This window comes from Drosophila innubila (assembly GCF_004354385.1).
Source record: "Drosophila innubila isolate TH190305 chromosome 2L unlocalized genomic scaffold, UK_Dinn_1.0 4_B_2L, whole genome shotgun sequence".
Classification (NCBI taxonomy): domain Eukaryota; kingdom Metazoa; phylum Arthropoda; class Insecta; order Diptera; family Drosophilidae; genus Drosophila; species Drosophila innubila.
This window is the reverse complement of record NW_022995372.1, coordinates 24273777-24294414: the sequence shown is the minus strand read 5'-3', so window position 1 is coordinate 24294414 and position 20638 is coordinate 24273777. Positions and strand designations below refer to the sequence as shown.

The window sequence follows — 20638 nt, the reverse complement described above, 5'->3', positions numbered from 1 at the left end:
TACTAAAAAAGTTGCCAACACTGACTTAAATTTAATTTAAAGATAATAAAGGATGAAAATTGAAAATACGAAATTAAATAAAATAAAGAGTATAATTTTAATGAGTACAAATTTAATATTAAAAATAAATAAATAAATCGACAAAATTGTAAAAAAATTCTGTTAAAATTAAAATTATTATATTTATAATATTAAGAAAAATTCAAAAAAAAAAAAATAGTAAAATTTTCTTAGTAGGAAATGTTTTTGCAATTTGATTAAAGTGGTACATGTCGCCAGATTGGAAAATTTTGCAGGGTGGCAGCCCTTGGACCACAACAGTGTTTCCACACCAGTGAGCCACACAACTGGCAACAGTGTAGCTACATTTTAAACGCTTTTAGTCTGTATTTTACAAAATTATACATAATGAAAGTGCAAAAATGGAACGTGCTTTAATGTGCAATCGACAACTCAATTATAATTGAAGACATAAAAGCAACAAAAAGGTTTCTTTCTTCTTACTCGTGTAATAAATTGTAAAATCGAACTTGAAGAGCAGCGCAGTTTTATCAGCCTTACGCCGTTTGCGCTAGCATTAAAAACGATAGATAAACTACATTTGTTTATTTAAATGTTGAGCATTTGAAGCGTTTTAATATAGAGTTTTTGGTTATTGTCGTGATATTATGCATAAAATTCAATTGTTGGTTGGCTGCGTGAAAAGAGCGCGACATTTAGTGCGCTGCCCAGACGTCTGATTTTAACGTGAGCACTTTGTTTTTTGTAATTAATTTATTAAAATATGAGCCATTTTACACCATATTTAAATAAAAAGTGTTTATTTTACAACATATTAGGATTACAAAGGATTCAGCGCTTTTGATAACAAATGAAAGAGCTCATTCACTCTGGCAACGCTGTGCGCGCTGTCAAAAAGTAGAGCTGTGTGCGTGTCGTGTTTTCGGCGTGACATTAATTGGTTCAAATGAATATGAAACATTGTTAAAAATGTGATGTATATAAACGTTTATTTTTGTTATGTATCTTAAGTGTGTAGTAATGTCGTGCATTTTACGTCGCAACGTTTTTAGCTATAATTCATTTTAATTAAATTAACAATTTTAGTTTGAATTTTGTCGTGCTTTACAACGCGCATCTCTAGTCAAGAGAGACTAAGAGAGGGAGAGAGAGCAGTGCGTGTTCCTGCTGCTGCTACTGCTCATTATATTCGTTTTCTACCTTTTGCATTTTCAACGTCTTTGTGATCGGTTGTTGTTGGTTGTTGCTCGGATGCGATTTAGTTACTTTGTACGATTTAAATTTGTCTATAAATTTCACTCTTCGGATTAAATGTATATATTGTGTAACAAATAAGAACATACACCAATAAAAATCTGCATACATACATACGTACATATGTATGTGTTAAGACTGCGCAAACTAAACAACTAAATGCCAAAGTGTAACAAAAACAAAAACATGGGCTACGCACAGCGCGCAAAGCAAGTGTAAAGCAAAGTAAAATAAAATCGCAATGCAAAAGCAAAAATAAACAAATCTCGCAAGAAAATAAATGCGTTGAATAAAAAATTATGAAAATAGTAAAAATCCTTTGTTCGCATACATACTTACTCCAACAACAATAATTGTTTTTTCTTTAAAAATTTACTCTCCAAGCAATCAGAGTGGAGAGAGAGAAAACGGGAGAGAGTTAAAGAATGTGACGTAATTTATATTTATTCTAAACAAATATTCAATGTGAAAAGGCCAAAAACGGTTTAACAAGAGCGTGTGCAATTGTATGTTCCTTTTGGCAGATTGCAATTACCAATTGCAATTGGCTTTTAATTTGAATTTTGCATGCAACAGGGCGCGTGTTATTCGCACACAGACACAACACACATGGCAAACGTCGCATGAGAGAATAGGCAGGCAAAGAGACTGTGTAGTAAACAAAAATACAATATGTGGATGGGGAATACGATAACAACAACAACGGAGTGGAATAAATGAAAATAAAAAAAGCATTGGCAGAGATTTCGAACCCACCCCGCCCCGATTGGGCGAAAAAACGTTTTGCTCGCAAATATCAAACACACAAGCAACAAAACAAAAACAATAACAACAATTAGGTAATGTTTTTACGCCATTCTCTTTTGCGTCGCCGTTTCATGTGGTGAGAGCGGGAGAGCAAATGCGCGCTCATTTCAATGCCGTCGTTTTTTTTGTCTTTCGTTTCGTTTCGTTTTTTGTTTTGAAAGAGTTTTACATGGAAATTTTTTAGTGTTTTTATTCGAGAGGAAAATTTTGTGTTTGTAGCGTTCTGATTAGAAGTAAATAAGTTTTACAAAGTAAAATTTCGTATGAACATAACATACATATGTTTGTACGTATAATTCATGCACTAATCACAGTTTATAATCACAGTGCTGACCAAATAATTATTCAAAATTTGATATGTTGCACCGATGCATTTAAAATTGGCGAAAATGTAAATGCCACACGTAAAAAGGCGCGAACAAATATCGTATGAAGCGAAGTGTAAATAAATTAATGTGCATGTGCAAATAAGATACAAATACAAATAAAAGAAAACATATTAATACTGCATAAAACAACATTTCTAACAAATAAAGAAAAACAAACAAAAGCTTAGTTACCATGTTACACAACGTCGATGACAATGCCGCGACAACTGCAACATGTACAACATCAACAACAACAACAACAATAATAATGGCCCCGACTGAAACAACTGGCAATGGAACGGAGCCAACAATTTCAACGCACCTTGCTAATGCGACGGCGACAATAGAACCAATAACAGCAGCAGCAGAACAAGAAGCAAACGCAGCAGTTGTCGTTGTTGCTGCCTCTGTCGCCCCCGCAGAAGCAGCAACGGGAACAGAAGCAGTTGAGGGTCAAGCAACAACAGCAGTAGCAATGACAGTGACAGCTAACAATGCAGCTACGCTGACGACGACGCCAACGCCATTGTCGCTGTCAGCTGTGGCAGAGCTCCCAGAATTAGCTAAAACAGCTGATGCTGTCGCCGTCGTCGTCGTTGCTGCAGCTGCTGTTCCGATCGAAGCTGAGGCCACACTCGATGTTCAGATGCGTACGCAGCAACAACAGAAAATCAAAATTTATCAAGGCGCCAAACAGAGCGCAATATGGAGAACCGATTCTCTCGCATCCAATGCGAGCTCAGGCAGCCGAAGTGACGGCGGCTCAACTGAAATTGTTTCGTGCAGAGTCAGTGGCAGCAGTGGCAGCAGCAGAGGCAGTGGCGGCGGCTATGCAACAGCGCCCAGTCTGTTGCAGCGCAAGTTCTCCGATAGCTCATTCACATCAACAGCGATGCCGCGTCGCGTGTCATTCCCGGAGAGTGATAAGGAGCTTGTCACTGGATACCTAGAGCCGGCAAATCCATGGGAACAAGGTGAGTAATGTGTACACAATGTAAAAATCTAAGTTAATAGTTTTATCAATATAATCAACTACTAATTAGAATACTACATGCGTTAGTGAATTCGTGCTACGTTAGATAATTTTTAATAGTTATGTATAGTATGTATGTATATACTTAGGGTATAGTCTGATATCCGTTGTTTGCTTATTTCAATCTTATCGTATCGGGGAACATGTGCAATCACGGAAGTTAAACTTGAGACACATGTCGTAAATTGTACTTCCTGTGATTTATTTCAATTAAAGGAATAATTTGATTGCGAATTGAAATGAATGCAAAATAAAAAAAAAATACTAAAAGATACGACAGCCATAGCTGTGTAGTAAGAAAAGGACTTGGATAAAAAATCGAGCGAAAAGAATGGGCGATCAGACAGCCGACAAGTGTGCGAGGAGGGAGAGAGAAAAAGGGAAAGAGAGAGAACGCGTGGGTGGCTGCCAGACGAAAAAGCCAATTCAATGAAGTGCGCACAAATATTTATGCATTTCCTTTCGAGTGCGAATGTCTGAATGACACTGACTGCACTCAACGCAATAACGAATGGTGATTCTGATGATGATGAGGAATTGTTGCCAAGCACAACATACTCACGCATTTATCTAGTGATCTCTTTCTTTCTTGTCCAGTGCGAAATTGTGCACACAAATCAATCAATGTGCAAGTTGTTGACAGTTGACAATTGCGTGAACGGCGTTGGCTTATTCTGCAAATTGATATTGGACTGCGCAAATCATTTGTGTTATCATCTCAGAATAAATATACTTAGTTTAGTTGAATAATGATTTAATCCCTTTAGATTTACATCAAACAATTAAACTTATTACGTTTTCAGCTACATTTTATTCTCTACAGCTGTTACAATACTTAATTATTTTACATTTGCTCACATACTGAATCTAAAAATACCGAAATATTCCCATTATAATACTCATACTCTTTGGATTTAGCTTGGTATACCATATTTAAAACAAAGCCAATGAATTTTGTCGCATTTTCTTTTGTTATTGCCATGAGTGATTGGTTATTTTTATTTGTTTGCGTTTGATTTCGTTATTCGTTGTATTTATATTCGTATTCTTACGCTCAGTCGTATTCATATTCAATTTAGTTTTGTAGCCAGCGATAAAGACAATAACAGAATTACTGATAAGATACGAATTCGACGTTTCAGTTTCGGGAATCGGAATCGGATCGGTAACGGTTTAGATTTATGTACTCTTTTAATTTTTTTTATTCGAGTATCTCCTCACACTCTCTCAAGTTCTCTCGCAATTTTGCTTTTTACCGGCTCATTTGTAGGCTCGCTTTATGTCTGCCATTTGTCTGCTATCTGTTTTCTCACCGTAAGTGCTATAAATTGTGTTGAAACGATTACGATTTGCTCAACGTGTTTGTTTCCATATAAATACATACCTACATACAATTATACATACTTGGGTATATTGTACATAAGTCTGCCCGACTGTAAATACTTTACGCATATGTATCTTGCATTTGTTTGCTTAAAATTCGTTGCTCGCCTTTGTTTATATCTTGTTTGCTAGTTGTGCTTCTCTTCTTTATTTTTTTTTTTTGCCTTTTGCTTGTAGGTGTAACAACTCGTGCTATGTGATGTCATCGTTGTCACTTTACAATCAAACTGAGACGCTACAAAGCAAACATTAATCTTGGGAATAAAAACTTCTTTATGCTTTACATAATTTAGAAAGTAACTTTGTCAATTAATAGGGAATACATATTTCAAATTTAAAAGGTTAAAGGATTCAATTAACACACTTGGTCACACTTAGCCGATCTAGGTTTTGCTAAACTAAATTTATCGCTTTAAAATGTACCTTAAATTTTCACCATTTCAACAATTTAACTTATGGTTAGTAAACAAACTTTTTGACAAATTAGAAAATTCTTAGTGTTGCTCAATGTTCTTAGAACATGTTAAAAATAAAATATACAACATCCATTAGGCATAACTATTTTTAAAAATGTACTGTTTCGAGATCAACCCAAATATTTTCTTTTTTTATATGTTGATGACTGACTATGAATATAAACATCGAATAGGAAATTGAAAAAACTTGATTTTAGTGATTAAGTCTGGCTGAAAAAAAAAATTTATTGTTAAATTAAAGAATCCTCATACTGAACTATGAGGTTTGGTCTATTTTTAATGTGAGGATTGTTGTATTCAGCAGTTTACTGAAGAGGTTTAAAGTAAATGCACATGTACGTTTATATGAGCGTGTATACATATATGGCACTTAAAGTGCTAATGAAAGATGATAAAAATGTCACGAGCTCAATTAATGCACATTTCGATGTAATTAATTAATGCAATTCCAGCAAATCAAAACAAGGAAAACGAGCACAATGCGAATCAACAAAGAAAGCACAACAAACAGCAGAGTACTGAATAAAAAAATAATGCTAATCTTTGCATTTAGCTAAAATGTCAAGTGCAAAAAAAATTTCACTAGCAAAAACATACGAAATACAAATTTTTATGTTAATATCTTCCATTAAATACATTATTTCTCATTAGTTTTCTTTTGCGTTCAACATTAGACCCAATAATCTAGTCGTATATCATACGTTGTTGGTTATTGTCTCAGAATGTGGACTTCAACAATGATGAACGACTCCAGACATTTAATTTGTTGTCTCTCAGCGTGCTGATTACCTACTTACGAATCAATAAATATGATAAGAATTATTTGTACAAGTTTGTTCTCAAATACAAAATTATATAATTTGTGTCTCTTTAAATTTTTTTTTTAAATTTTATTTAATTATTTTTAAAAGGCTCATTGAAATCAAGCTTTTCATAGTATGTATTAAAAGAGTTCTCTTTTAAAATCAATACGCCACTGATAAGCAAATTGAGTGAAAATCTCTTGCATCACTTCAAATGAAAGCCGAGTGTCTTTTCAATGATTTGTTATATAGTAATCAAAACAAATTTATTCACGCTTTAATAAACAACCCATTGACGTGTTCATCTGCCTTGGGTTTTTGATTTTTGGCCAAGTAAATTATCGTCTTGATGCCAATTTATTAAGTGTTCTTTCTATCTACATTTTGTACGAGTTTTGACTCTCATTTTGTCATTGTTGTTGTTGCCGAAGGTTGTTGCCAACACAAAAAAAGCATATTTGAAAAAATTCGATAAATGGCAAAACGTTGAGAACAAGTTTCGAAATACATTCACTGAAATTGCCGACATTGTAAATGTTTAGCAGCAAATTAACAGCAATTTAATTGAACAATTTTGCGCTCGCTTTTAGTTTTGGCTTTTGATTCGTCTTTGTTGTTTTTTTTAGACTTTCTCGAAGTCTTTGACTCCACCCTCCGTCGATAACGCAATAAAATCAATAGAATAATAAAAAATTTAAAAGCATTTAATACGCCAATTGCTACATACACAATAAAACAAACAAGCAATTGGCACTTTAATACCCTGTATTTATGTAAAGATTTTAAAATGGTTTGAGCTTTTTTCAGGTTATCATCTAATTTTAATAAATGACGTAATAATCTCTTGACGATACTTCAGTTTATTTACAGGTTATCTGTTAGTCGTGTATGTAAAAATAGTCTCTCTCTTACTTGTGGTCTTTTCTTTTTTAGTTTCCCCAATAAGTGAACTAATTCGGTTTAGATCGATAATTGAATCAACGTCATCGTCAGTTGATTTCCTTTTAAATGTATATCAATCACATGTCAATTATATATCCACCATATAGAAAAATATACGCATGATGTACATGATTAAGCGCTTTAATTCATTCTGTGTGATTTGCCGCCAGTTCCCAATTATAAAACAACTATACAAATTAATATATATTATTGTTTAATTTCTTTCGCTGCTAAAATTGTGAGCCGACGATAATTGCAATTAAAATTTATGAAGAAAATGCATAAACATAGATACAGAAATATTTAAATAGAAATGAGCAGTTAAATGTACTAAAATATTTTGACTTGTGCACCCAATTATTTATCCCGCATTTAAACAGTCCAAATGCTGACTAATAAACAAGAAAAAAGAACAAAAATTTGTGATTAAGAAGTTGTATTAAGTACATATCTTTTGCATATTATTTAGTCCTACATTTTTGACATTGTGTACTTATTTTAACGGACTGAATGAGATAAGAGCAGCAAGCAACTCCTTAATATTTTTTTTTTGTATTTGAATTTTTTTAGTTTTGCTTATTTTACTTACATTGTTGGGCCAATTATAATTTTGTTTCGATGCTCCTCAAGTTGTGTTCATCTTGTTTGCAATGCTTTTGTTCGCATGGGCCTGATTTTTTAGAAATATACTTTAATAACACAAGTTGGAAAAACTGATTTTATAAGTATTTTATTTGATAACATCATGTTATTTTTTTACTTTATTAAATGCTTAAAGCTTCCAAATTATTTCTTTTAACTTACATTTTATATATTTTTTTAATTTTAAATATTTTTAAAACAAAAAATAAAATTTGTTGATTTCAACTTAAGTTTGAAGTGTTGTGTCCATAAAAATCGATTTAAAAGGTTTCAAAAGGTCCTTAAGCCTAAAAGATTGTAAATAATATATCTTAAAAGTAAAATATTGAAACAATAATTTACTAGTATTATTTCTTGTGTTTCACCACCATGGAAAAACGAGAGAGAAAATGAGACAGAATGAGATTTGAGGGATAGCCAACAGTTATTAATTAATTAATTAATCTAGCAGATATTTAACTCATCGTATCATTAAGAGTGTTGGAATAGACAGATATGAATGACAGTGAAACAAACATGCATACATATTTATTTTTTGCTTCAACCATAACTTGTATTAGGTATTAATAATTCCCAGTTACAGTCTGTAATTACATACACATATTAAGTGCTTATCGGGAAAGAAAAAACAAATAAAAAAAAAAAACAGCAATAGAAATAACAGCAAAAATAATAACAATAAAAGCTATTTGTGTTATGTGAAACGAGCTCGGCGAGACTGTCAATGGAAAATATGTATTTTATCAGTTGAGAAATTATTTACAATTAACTAAAAACACACATTGAAATACGAAAAGTGGAAGCCGGTCGTCACATTGTCTGGCTGTGCAAAAAATAGAAGATAAATAAAGAAATATATAGATATATAAAAATATAATGGTATATAGATATATAATAATGATACTTGGGGGAAATTGTTGCTTTTTGACTGAAAATGCAAACACTAATGATTCATTTAACAGATGTCTATCTATCTGACTGTCTGTCTGTCTATGAACTATGAAAACTGAGTGCTATGATAGGACACATTTGAATGATTGCCAAATGAACATAAAGAAGAAGAGTAAAAAAAAGGTAAAGAAAATAAAAGAAAAATTGGGCTTTCGTTGTAGTTGGTTGGCATCAAATTTTTGTCGTTCTTTGAATTAAAATGGATCGTTTAATTGCTTATTCAATGATAGATTAATCTGTTTACGTTTCTCACGAAACGACGAAACTATTTATAAGATATTCTTTTCGTTATGTCTTTCAATGCACTTGGCATTTGGCACAATTTTCATTTCTTTGTCGTTTGCAAATAAAAATAAAAAATTCGATTCGATACGCCTGCCCCTCAAAATCCAAGAAAAATAAGTAAAGAAAAACGAACCCCCAGCAAATTCATAAATATATAAACTATAGTTAACTCATATCAAAAGAGAATATTTACATATTTTGTTTGCGAACTTGTCTTTTCAAATTATTGCAAATAGAGTGAGAATTCTAAATTTAGTTGGAAATTACTCGGTATATGTCGCATTTGTCATGCCAAATGATAGACAACTTGGAGCTCTATGACTATTCTCTACACAGACCGAAACTCAGTTCTCAGTCTTTAGACAGAGACAGAAACCGAGACCGAGTCGCAAATTATAAGTTCACGATTTGTCATGCCGCAGAATCGTTTGGAAATGCCGCAATTTAATTTTGACATTTGCGAGCAATTTGTCTATGTTGCCGACACTCATCATCATCATCATCATCATGATGGAAAATGATAATGATCCAAGAGTGTGTGCGGGAGGAGGGAAAGTGGGGAAGATTCGCACGCGCCATCAGCTCGTTTTATTTGTCATGTTTGAACAATATGTATGTAAGCTCAATTTGCGACAAATATTTGAATCGCTTTATAAAGGCAGCTGATTGTTATACCCTATATCGAAAATTAAAGGGTGTGCGTAATGTTTGCTTGCTTATCACTACTGCTTAACACTACTGAAATACTATTTAAAGTTTTTCATTATCGTTATCTGTATGTACTCGTACTTACTGGGTAATCCATTGGTTAGTCATCCCTTTAACATTTTTTTTTTTGTATAATTTAATAGAACTATTTCAAGTACTTTCGGTATTAATCTCTAGCTATAACTTTAACTTTTTTAATACAGGATATTTCTTAGTTAATCATTACTTACTTTTAATTTTTTGGTTCGACATAGTTGGTATAAAATTGTCACATCGCATGAAAAATCGGAAGAGTCGAGAGACAGTTTATTGACTCAACAATATTATTGTTTGATGTATTTTTGATGACTTTTGATCGAGCGTCTAACCGTTACATCTGTATAAGATATCATTTCAATTGAAATTTTTACAAATATGTGTATATGTACATGTGTGATATTTTCCCAAGCCATTGAAAATATAGAATACATTTGCTTGGTATTTCCCTTCTCAATCCATAGATAATTAAACAGCTACTCGTATTTTGCATTAAAATCTCATAGTTAAGAAGAGTTTTTATTAAAGTATCGCTTAAATTAGGAAAACAATGTGAAATTTAAATTGAAACGAAGTTATGACAAATGAAAAATTCTTCAGAATTCTCATTCGATAATTTTACAATTACATACATTAAAATTTTTGTGTATTCTTAAAATTTTCGCGAAAAAAATAAACGGTTAATAGATCTTTATTTTTGTATATCTAGATTCTAGAAGCTTAAGTAAAATTATATAATAAAATTTTATCGTTTTAAAAAATAGGATGAAAGTTTTTAGTATAAATTTTATGTTAATGTTTCTTGCCTTGTGATGATAATAGTCAGTTATCGAATTGATAGATATATCAGAAAAAGATCAACTTTAAATCTGGAAATAAAAAAAGACGAAAAGACTACTTAATTCATCTGTATACAATTCTTGGCTATGTCTTTACAGCCTGCCAGGTGTCGAGTATTGCCGAGATCTCTGAGCTATATGTGAAGTCTTGTCGTAAGCATCTCGCAAAGCCAATGCAACACATGCTGGACCATCTAAAGGCCCTGGATTTGCACCTGACACGACAGCCTTTGCTATCCCTTAAGGGAATTAAACTGAAGCCCAACGATTGTGAACCCCTCGAGGAGATCTTTAAGCGGGTAAGAGATGATTGATTATCAGATTATGCTAAAGATTAATCTCTTAATATACTCACAGGTACAATATAAAGTCATCGATCTATCCGAGTGCATGTTGGACGAGAGTTGTCTGAGCGCGCTTTGTCAGATGATTGAATACTATGAGGCTGCCAATGAATTGGACATTTCGTACAATAGGGAACCAATGACGGTACGAGGCTGGGGCATTTGCACTTATATGGTGGGTCGCAGCCAGGAGCTGCAGCTGTTGAATGCCGAGGGAAATCAGATATCCAAAGTGGGAGCTGATAATTTGGGAAATGCATTGAGCACCTCAAACCTGCATACGCTCAAATTGGAACACTGTGGATTGAAGGGACCTCCATTAACGAGTTTTTGTAAGTTATTTATGTTAATCTATATATTAATAAGTTAAACAATTCTCGTACTAATGGTTTTAAAACTTTTTAAAGATCGAATATCCAGCTTTTGCAAAAAACTTTATTTCTTAAGATATCTCGATATACATTTCATGTTAAATATTTAATGATATTTAATACAACCTTAAAAAAAAGTTGGTCGAAAATCAGATTACTCTACCAGTAACAATCGGCTGAAAAATAAGTTTGAGTATGAGTTGATTATTTTATATTTTTGAAAAAAAATAGAATCAAACTAACAATATGTGTCTTTAATAATTTTGTATACTTGCAGTATACTATATATGCCATAGAATCGATCAATCAAAAACCAAGATTTATTATTAAATTTGATTATGTATTGAGATAGCTTAAAAAGGTTCACAAATTAAGAATGTAGTTGTATTTTTACATTGGATAAGTTTTGATAAAAATAATACTATTATTTAATATATCTGAATTTCAAATGATCGTGATCCTTTTAAAAGCAACGTTTATTTTGAAAATTAAATAAGGAAAATTTTTTGGTTGTTAAGGCTATCTTATAATATTAGTGCATTGTTTATATTTAGGTTATCAGCTGTACCACAACAAGATACTGAAGGAACTGTGGCTGGGCTACAATGATTTGGATTGCACGGATGCGGAGCACATTGCGGGCATGTTGCGTTTCAACTACAGCATTGAGTTGATCGACATCAGCAATAACAATATACGCGATGAGGGTGTCATGTATCTGGTGCAGGCTCTCATCCTACAAGCCACAGATCTGGAACGTCGCAGTGGTTTGCCTTTGCAACGTGCCCGAGCCATTGAGGATGACGATCCAGTTTCACCAGTGGAATCAACGTCGCCTGTGGACCTTCCAACTCTCAGCGATAGTTCAGAACATGTAGAAGTTAATTCATCCAACAAACGAGAGACCATTGAAGTGAAGGAGACTCAAGTGGAGCAACAGCAGTCAACCACAGCAGCTGATGAAGATTCCATTACAATTGATCCACCAGTTGCTCTGTTGGTGGATCTGGAAAACGATGGCGATGATGACAATACAGAGGACACAGTGCGCACTCTGAGAAGCGTAAATCAGAGTGCAACTGGACAATCCATGTTAGACAAATTGCTGTCCATGAACAGCGATAGCTCCAGCTTGGAGGCTTCCTCAAATATATCCACCGACACACTTGCTGCCTGCTGCTCCGAGGATATCAGTGAGATGAGCAGTGATATCTATGATCCAAACAACAAACTACAATTGATAGCAACAACAACATCGGGCACAGTATCTATAGATGAATCCCTTGCGATGCCGACAAGATTGGAGTTGCCAGCATTGGACAGTTCACTGGAGCAGTTGTCTCCAGCATTAACACAACAACAACAACAGCAGCAGCAGCAACAACAACAACAACAACAACAAAGTTCCCAAAACGAACGCAACATATGTGGTAATTATTTGCAGAATATTTGCATTTAGTGTGCAATTTTTTAGAAACTGGCTAAAAAAAATTGTAGAACATTTTAATTTATATCTTATCAATCTCATACTAATATTAAACCCTACTGAAAGATTTATAGATACTTGCTGCACTCGAGTTCTAAGAGAAAATTACTCCCTGGGTGGATTTTGTTCTCTTTTTTTTGGTTGTAGGGAGGATTATTTCATTTTTGTCTGATCAACTAAAATACACTTTGAAAATTAATTTAAAAAAAAATTGAAATGGAAATTGAGCGAATCTAGGACAAGGTGGATTAAAAAATTTATGTTTAACCAACTGCCAAATCGTTTTGAAAGCTTCTAATAAACAAATAGATAGTTTTATTGAAATACACACTCCCAGGTGGCAAATTGGGGTAAATTTAATTGTAGCAATGTGGTAAGAATTATAATAAGATCTGTTTTAAACTAAGAACGCGTGTGAGAGTCCACACAATGCTTTTCTTTCCCCCGTTGGGTGCTATTTTCTTATATTTTTCATTTTCTTTTTACAGATATTACTCCCTCAACAGAGGCTAAAACCGTTGAACCCAATGAAACCTGTGTACAGAATAACAACAATGCTAATTGCCACAATAATACTAACAACAAGAACAACAACAACCACAACAACAACAATAATAATAATCATGTAGCAACAACAATAGTAGAAGGAGAAGGTGGATCATCCGCAGTAAATGTAAGCGGATCAGGAACCATTTACGAGGTAACTGCCGAAGAAAGCGACTGCATCAATGGGGGACCAAGTGGATCGAGGCCATTGGACATGAATAAGAATGGCAAGACGGGAGGAGATGACTTTGAGGATACGCACAGCACGGATTCGGCATTTGAGAGTGCATCCGAGGGTGACATCAGTCGACATTTGCCAGATGAGTTTAGTCGATTGTCCGTGTCGTTGGAGAGCACACGCTTGGATGATATGGCCAAGGAGATGGCCATTGAGACAGCAACCATTGCAAGTGAATCCACCGAGTGTCTGCTGGTGGCCGAGGAGGCAGCAACGCCTGCATCCACACCGACGCCAACGCCAACTGTTGCTGGCCAGGTGCGGATGCAGGCGGATCACGCTGAGACGACGGCGACGACGAAGGTAACGATTGCCGTCAAGTGTTTGACTGGGGCCAAGGATAAGGAACTAAGTGCTAGTCCCTGTCCCAGTCCAACACCCACACCGCCACCGCCATCCACATCCCCGGGTGGTGTCAGCAGCGGCCTACGTCGCACCGAGTCCAGTTGCGCCTACCTCAATCAATCCACACGCAATCGCTCCCAGAGCTCGGACAGTTTGTGCAGTGAGAATTCGCTGGATGGCAGCACAAGTGCCGCCGATCCTCAGCTCGCCGAGAAGCTAACCAAGAATGATACACTCTCGCGACGGCATCTCACAGATGCTACGTTGGAGTCTGCCAATCGTGCTCCAAGTGGCCTGAAAGCCTTGGCATTGTGGAGCAATAATTTGACCAAGAATTGTGGTCCCAGCATTGCGGAGCTTCTCGCACGTAGCTCCTCCCTGGAGCTGCTCAACATTGGCAAGAATTGTTTGTCCAATGACTTTGTGGCCACCATCAAGGATAGTTTGACCAAAAACACAACGCTCACCACGCTGGGATTGCAGAGTGCCCATCTCAGTGCCAAGGGCATCGAGACTCTTGCCTCCATTTTGACATTTGGAGGAAATAGCAAACTCCAACGCATCGACATCCGTGACAATAAACTAGAGGTCGAAAGTCTGAACATTATTGCCGAGGTGCTCAAGTCCAACAAGACCATCACTCAAATCGATATCAATGATGAGCCCAAGCGTCTAACGGTAAGTCTTAGAATATATAATTAATAAACAGCTCCATCCTTATAACTACATATTTTATGTACGAATGTCTCCCCAAATGCGACTCCATTACCACTGAGGAGCTGACAACTTTTCATTTAAATTTGCGAGTAATCAGAATGTCAATAACATGGAAAATAATCGACGAGTATCCCAACGTTTATTATAACTTGTAATATAAGTTTCGGGGGAAATTATTAAGCTATACGGAATAAGCATTTAACCCTATAAATAAATTACAGGGGAACATTAATGGGAAATATGTTATTTGAATACCCTGTAATCAGCAGTTATGTAGGGAGAGATAAATTCTAATGGATTCATAGAGCTGGGATATATTTGAAATGTAACTGTTATTGTATAACTGAATTTTCTTAGACTGAAAAGTTGATAACCCCTGTAAAAATAAGTTAATGAACATAATTAGTTTACAATAATAGAATACTCTTCAAGAGACTAAATTAAGCATTTCTAAGACTATATTTTGAATGAAGAATACACCCTTTGTTCACCCTGTATTTTGCTTTCTAACTCTCTTTCACACTCTCCATTCCATAAGCTTTTACCCCGATTTCCTTGGATTTTTAACCGTGTTATTGGCATTCTTGACTCTTGGCCAAAAGCGAATATAAAGAATATCTTAAATATTTATAAATTATAATCAAAGTAGATTTGCGTACAGTTGTGCGATGTCTGTTGAGTTTATTATTAATTTGTTGATATTTTTAATTAAATCATTTACGTTTCGTTCCGTTTTTTGTTAATGTTGTCGTTGTTGTTGGTTGTTGTTGTTATTTCAACTCCATCATCGAAATAGTTGCCCATTGTGCCGATAGTAAATGTAATACCACCAACGCCATTGCCCCAGGAGAGCGTAAGTAAATTCCACGTCATCCACCAAACTACTCTCTCTCTCTCTCTTTCTTATATATCTACTTAAAAAAGCTTAGCTTGCTAAATAACCCCAATAATAATAAACACGCTAACGATGCCAAAATCAAAATTCTGCAGCGTTTCCTTTAATAATAACTAATATTATCACGCAAACTAAGAAAATTAAAATTTAAAAGCTAAGCACAAAAAACAGTTAAAAATGTGCATAACTGAAGGATTCAGATAATAATGTAGGGTACATATAATTTTTACATGATCTAAAGAAATCATGTGAAACAAGTTTTAAATCAAATGCAAATTATAAATAAAAATTAAGTGCATATACCAATAATAGGAAAAATACCAAAATCAATTTCAAGAAACACTAGAACACATGTTTTGGTATTCTTGGTACGTGTATTAAATCTATATTTGCCGTTTAAATTATAAATATTATAAAACTTGAAATATAACAATTATAAAAAATTTGTATTATTAAAAATTAAAATTTGTAATATTTTGTATCTGGGTTAAAAAATTAGAGCTATTTTAAATAAGATTTTTTTTAAAGTTTATACTTTTAAATTCGGTTACATACCTGATATCTGGGGATATTCCTTCAGTTGTGCATTATCCACACGCATTTGTTTTCTTTTTCAGAGGTATACAATATTATTTTGAACGAAAGCTAATACCAATCAATTGGAATTCGTTGTTCTTGTTTCGTTTACAGATTGGCAGCGATGCGCATTTGGACTACACACGAGTGTTGGGCACTGTGAGATCCATGTGCTCCCGGAATGAGAAGATGCAGGCGGAGGAACTGGAGTTGGCGGAGAAGGCGGCGAACGTGGGCGGCAGCAGCAACAGCAACAACAGCAGCAATGCCAACAGTGGCAACAACAACATTAACAATAAACGTTGTCGGGGTGGTTACTACTTGGGCTCGCGGAATATTTCCTTGACATGCCACAGTCGTCCGCTGGTGGATGCAGCAACGGGAACTGTGACCGCTGCTCTGGCAGTAACCGCTATGCCGACGCCAGCTGCCAAACTGGAGGTGAAACGGAAGACAAATGCACGTCTGCGTTCACCGGGTCCCAGTCCGCCCACGATATCGCCGTCCTCGTCGCCCAATCGCAGTAGTCGCTTTCATGTGTCTCGTGTGAATGAGATTGGGAGTCCGGCGACATCGCCATTGGCCCAGTTGCCTCCACAGCATCCAGTTACAACGACAACAACGCCACGTTCCGCCAGCAGCTGCATGTCCATACCAATGGCAACGGCAGGTTTAAGTGGAAATGGTGTCACAAATGGAGGTGGCAGTCAAAGCAGTCTCAATTCCATTGCCGCCTTGCCGTTGCCCACCTCAAGCTCGTTGCCATCGATGGCATGTGTGACATCCTCGACACAGACCATTAAAAGGTTGTCGGTGTCGCCACGTTCCCGTTTCCATGTGTCACGCATCTATGAGGATCCACAGACGCCACCAATTAACTTGCCACCAACGCCGATGATTAAATCGGCGCGCAAAGCAGCTGCACAGCTGGCGGAGGTAACCACAGCAATGCCCATAAGCAGCGTAATAATTGTGGAGCCAACACAGCCACCGCCCAATATAAATGACAATGACAACAAAGCACAAAAGAGTACAAATGCAAAGCAGGAACAGGAGCAGGGACAGGAGCACCAGGAAAAGGAGGAGAACGAGCAGGAAGACAGCGCAATTCAACAAAAACTATCACCACAATTGGGGAACAATTCGCCCAGCACTTCATCCAGTTCATGCAGCAGCTCGCCGATCTCCACTTCCTCATCATCCTCATCCTCCTCCTCCGCCTCGAGTGCAACAACAAACAGCAACAACAGCTGCAGCGATGTCAGCTCTGAGGGAGCAACCACAAATGTTTCAAAAGCTCCTGCCAAGACTTGTCCCATCGCTGTTTTTGGTGACAATGATATAACACTCACTAAAGATTCTATCGCGGGCGTGGCACTTTCAGCAGCTGCCTCCCACAGTCAGGATGCTGTGACAGCAACAGCAACAACAACCACTCAACCAACTGCGGCACGAGCTCGCAAAGCCTCTTGGATTGCGAATCCCACAACGGTGGACAAATTGCTCACGCTGTTCAACCCGAGCAGCATGTTCCAGCGTAGCTCATCCCCGGAATCTAAAGCGAATCCTGTGCCAGTTGCAGTTGCAGCGCCACTCACAAACAACGCACAGAGTTAGTCAAATGACATTAAACACAATCATTCATTCATTCAAATCATTCACTTTGTAGTATGAGTTAGTTAGTTGTAGTCAATAATGTACTAATAGATATATTATTTAGATGATAGTTGTATTTCATTATATTAGTACACAGCTAGCAGCCAAGTTAGTCTTAGTTTGTAATTTCTGTTTGTCTGGAAAAATTATTCCTTTTTTTTTTTACTATAAATCAATAACAAAAAAACATATAGAATATTGAAATCCTTTGCCGTTGATTTATTGACAAATGACATTATATATTGATGTTTCTTGACATCCGTTTGAATGTTTTTGGTGACTCGTTTTATACTTTTCATTATGAAAAATCTATTTTCTGGCTTGGTACAGCTTTTTTATGAAGCAAACAAAAGTTGTTGCACTCCTATTAAACGTGCCACTTCTATTTTGTATTTATTTATATTTTATTATTATCATAATGTGATAAGTGTCTTTAATGAAGAACCTTCACAGAAATTCAACTCTTCCATTAAGCAAGAATTAAGATGTCCAATTTGTTTGTTAAGACTGCACCAAAGTCTCTTTATACAATAAATAATATGCTCTTATGCATTTTTACTTTAATTATATATTTGTTGTTTTAGCAATTTATAAAAATAGATAAAATGTGTAAAATACTCATATAAAAATATTTATTAACTGTTGTGAGAAGAGCTTATAATTTCCTATCTAATATCTCAGTTCGAACATCTTAAATAGAAGGACTTTGAATAGAAGGAATTATTTATTCCAATATATGTGACTTCGAAATTGTCTATTACAAATTAGAATATTGTTAGAGAGAAGAATATTAGCTGCAATTTTATTTTATAAATATTTATATAAATATTACATTTGACTATTTATTTTAATACAATGTCTTCTCTCTAGATACAGCAACTACAACAACAACAGGTGGTAGCGGGGATATAAACGTAACGCTTCTACCGACACGAAAGACAACGCCGCCCTTGCGTAGCAATAGCTATACAATAGGAGGAGGAGGAGCAGCAGCAGCAGCGGGAGTGGGTGTGGGATCAGGAAGCAGTGCTGCAGAAACAGGTGGCGCAGGAGGCACATCATTCCTGGACACAGCGTCGAGGCAATTGCGTGACTTTGGCAAACAAGTGTTTCGTCAAAATCTTTCATTCAACAGCGGCGACGTCGTGGGAGGTGCCTCCTCATTGGATTCCAGCCCAGCGATGGCCATGTCGCCAGTCGCGGAGTCACCAACGTCACCAGAATTAAATGCGATGCATATGCCTTTGAGCCTAAAGCGTGAACTCAAGGAGAACATTTCGCCGGAGCACACCATCAATGAGGAGACGTTGCACACGCTTCGGAAATTGTCCCGATCGGAGGATGCGACACTAAAAGCGGAGGCAGCTGCTGAGCTGGGGGACATTGAGATTGTGATGCACAGCGAGGTGTCAGATTGTCTGGCAGAGGCGGAGCAGCAATCACAATCGCTGTCACAACCACAACAGCAACAGGAGGATGTGGGACAGGCTTAGATAAACCTAGAAATCTAAGCAAAATAATGACGTGTGCAATTTGACAATGTTGAGTAGGTAGAGCAGCAAAAAATTGGATAAATGTAACCAAGACCCACCTCAGCATTACCCCCTACCCACCCTCCTCTCACTTTTTCCCACTCTGTATCACCCCACCTCCCTTTTGTCCTTGTTGTAGAAGGCACTTTATAGTTTGGGTTTTCCCTTCTCAACTTAAAACACACACACACACATGCACACCCACACAAACTGTATCAATAAGAAACAACAAAAAGTACACAAGAGTTTTAAACATAAATTTTGTTTTATTTTTACAATGTATACATATATTTTTTTTGGTTAAATTCTTTTTAAGTTTTATATACTTATATACATTTACCTAATTATACAACAACAACAAATATATATATATATACATATATTTTAACTATGATATCATATGGCAAAACAGAAAGATACAAATGAAAATGGCAAATGAAAAACTAAAAAAACTACTTATGCATATTTGTAAATTGGGCCAGAAAATTATTAGGCTTAAAACCAACAAACCGAAGTATAATTTAAAATCCGAATATTGGCAATTTGAAAAGTTGTATATGAAATTTTGTGAATTTTGTTGATTATTTTTTTGTACTTACCAACCAGATTGTTTTGTCCGCATTGTAATTATTTATACCTCAGTTAAGAGCAAGTATACTTAAACTTTAGTTAGTCTGCGCTTAGTTATTCCATTTGCTTTGGATATACTTAAGATTATATAAATGTGCTTCATCGTAAGATGGGAAAAAAAGAACGAAAGCAAGAAAGATGTTTGCTAGGAATACTTCTATATAATTGAATTATATATAAACCCACCAGTCAACAAAACAGTAGGCAATGTTAAGTTCAATATAACATCGTACATTCTTACAAATATATATTTCGCAAAACAAAGCAAAATACAAATCGAAAGAAAAGAAAAGCCCAAAATAAATCCAATTGATCTCATTATGTGATATTTGTCGTAGTGCCCAAAGCGTTCACTGTATCCATGTTAAACCATTAAGTACGGAACACTTTCGCTCAAAGCGAACAAACTCAATCCCCCAACAACAAAAGCAAACAATAAAACAATTTAAATATATACGTGCATGTATACTTAAATAAGAATATTTATATGCATACATACATATATTTAGCATAATTATACATCTTTTATGTCCAAACAAATTTAATGCTGAGCGCAGTCGCAATTTGATGCAACTTTTCAAACTGTCAATTCTGCAGAGATACACTGGAAAAATTTATTTATGCAAATCATAATATTAGCAACATATAAAAAAAGATCTTGTAAATACTGCGATTCTTTGTATCTATGATAATTGTGTTAGATAAAAACTCATTACTATTTCAAACTAAATTTTTCCATTTATTTTTTTTAATT

The 20638-nt window shown here is 35.4% G+C and overlaps 1 protein-coding gene and 1 long non-coding RNA gene across 3 annotated transcripts; one reads left to right on the top strand and one right to left on the bottom strand.

The window, feature by feature from the left end:
* The first annotated feature begins 323 nt into the window (after window positions 1-323).
* Window positions 324-19469, top strand: LOC117782298 (serine-rich adhesin for platelets). Of its 2 annotated transcripts, XM_034619385.1 has the most exons (9): window positions 324-488; window positions 2410-3424; window positions 10648-10847; window positions 10906-11224; window positions 11818-12693; window positions 13238-14556; window positions 15392-15448; window positions 16181-17678; window positions 18593-19469. In XM_034619385.1, the coding sequence occupies exons 2-9, from the start codon at window positions 2644-2646 to the stop codon at window positions 19213-19215; spliced, it is 5673 nt and encodes a 1890-aa protein (XP_034475276.1). In that variant the 5' UTR covers window positions 324-488; window positions 2410-2643; the 3' UTR covers window positions 19216-19469. The 2 variants fall into 2 exon arrangements, with proteins under 2 accessions (XP_034475276.1, XP_034475277.1); XM_034619386.1 differs by lacking the exons at window positions 324-488; window positions 15392-15448.
* LOC117782299 lies at window positions 4740-4915 on the bottom strand. The gene is made up of 2 exons (XR_004617239.1): window positions 4868-4915; window positions 4740-4804 (listed from the first exon to the last, which is right to left on the bottom strand). It is a non-coding gene; the product is annotated as an uncharacterized LOC117782299 (long non-coding RNA).
* Window positions 19470-20638: the final 1169 nt, after the last annotated feature.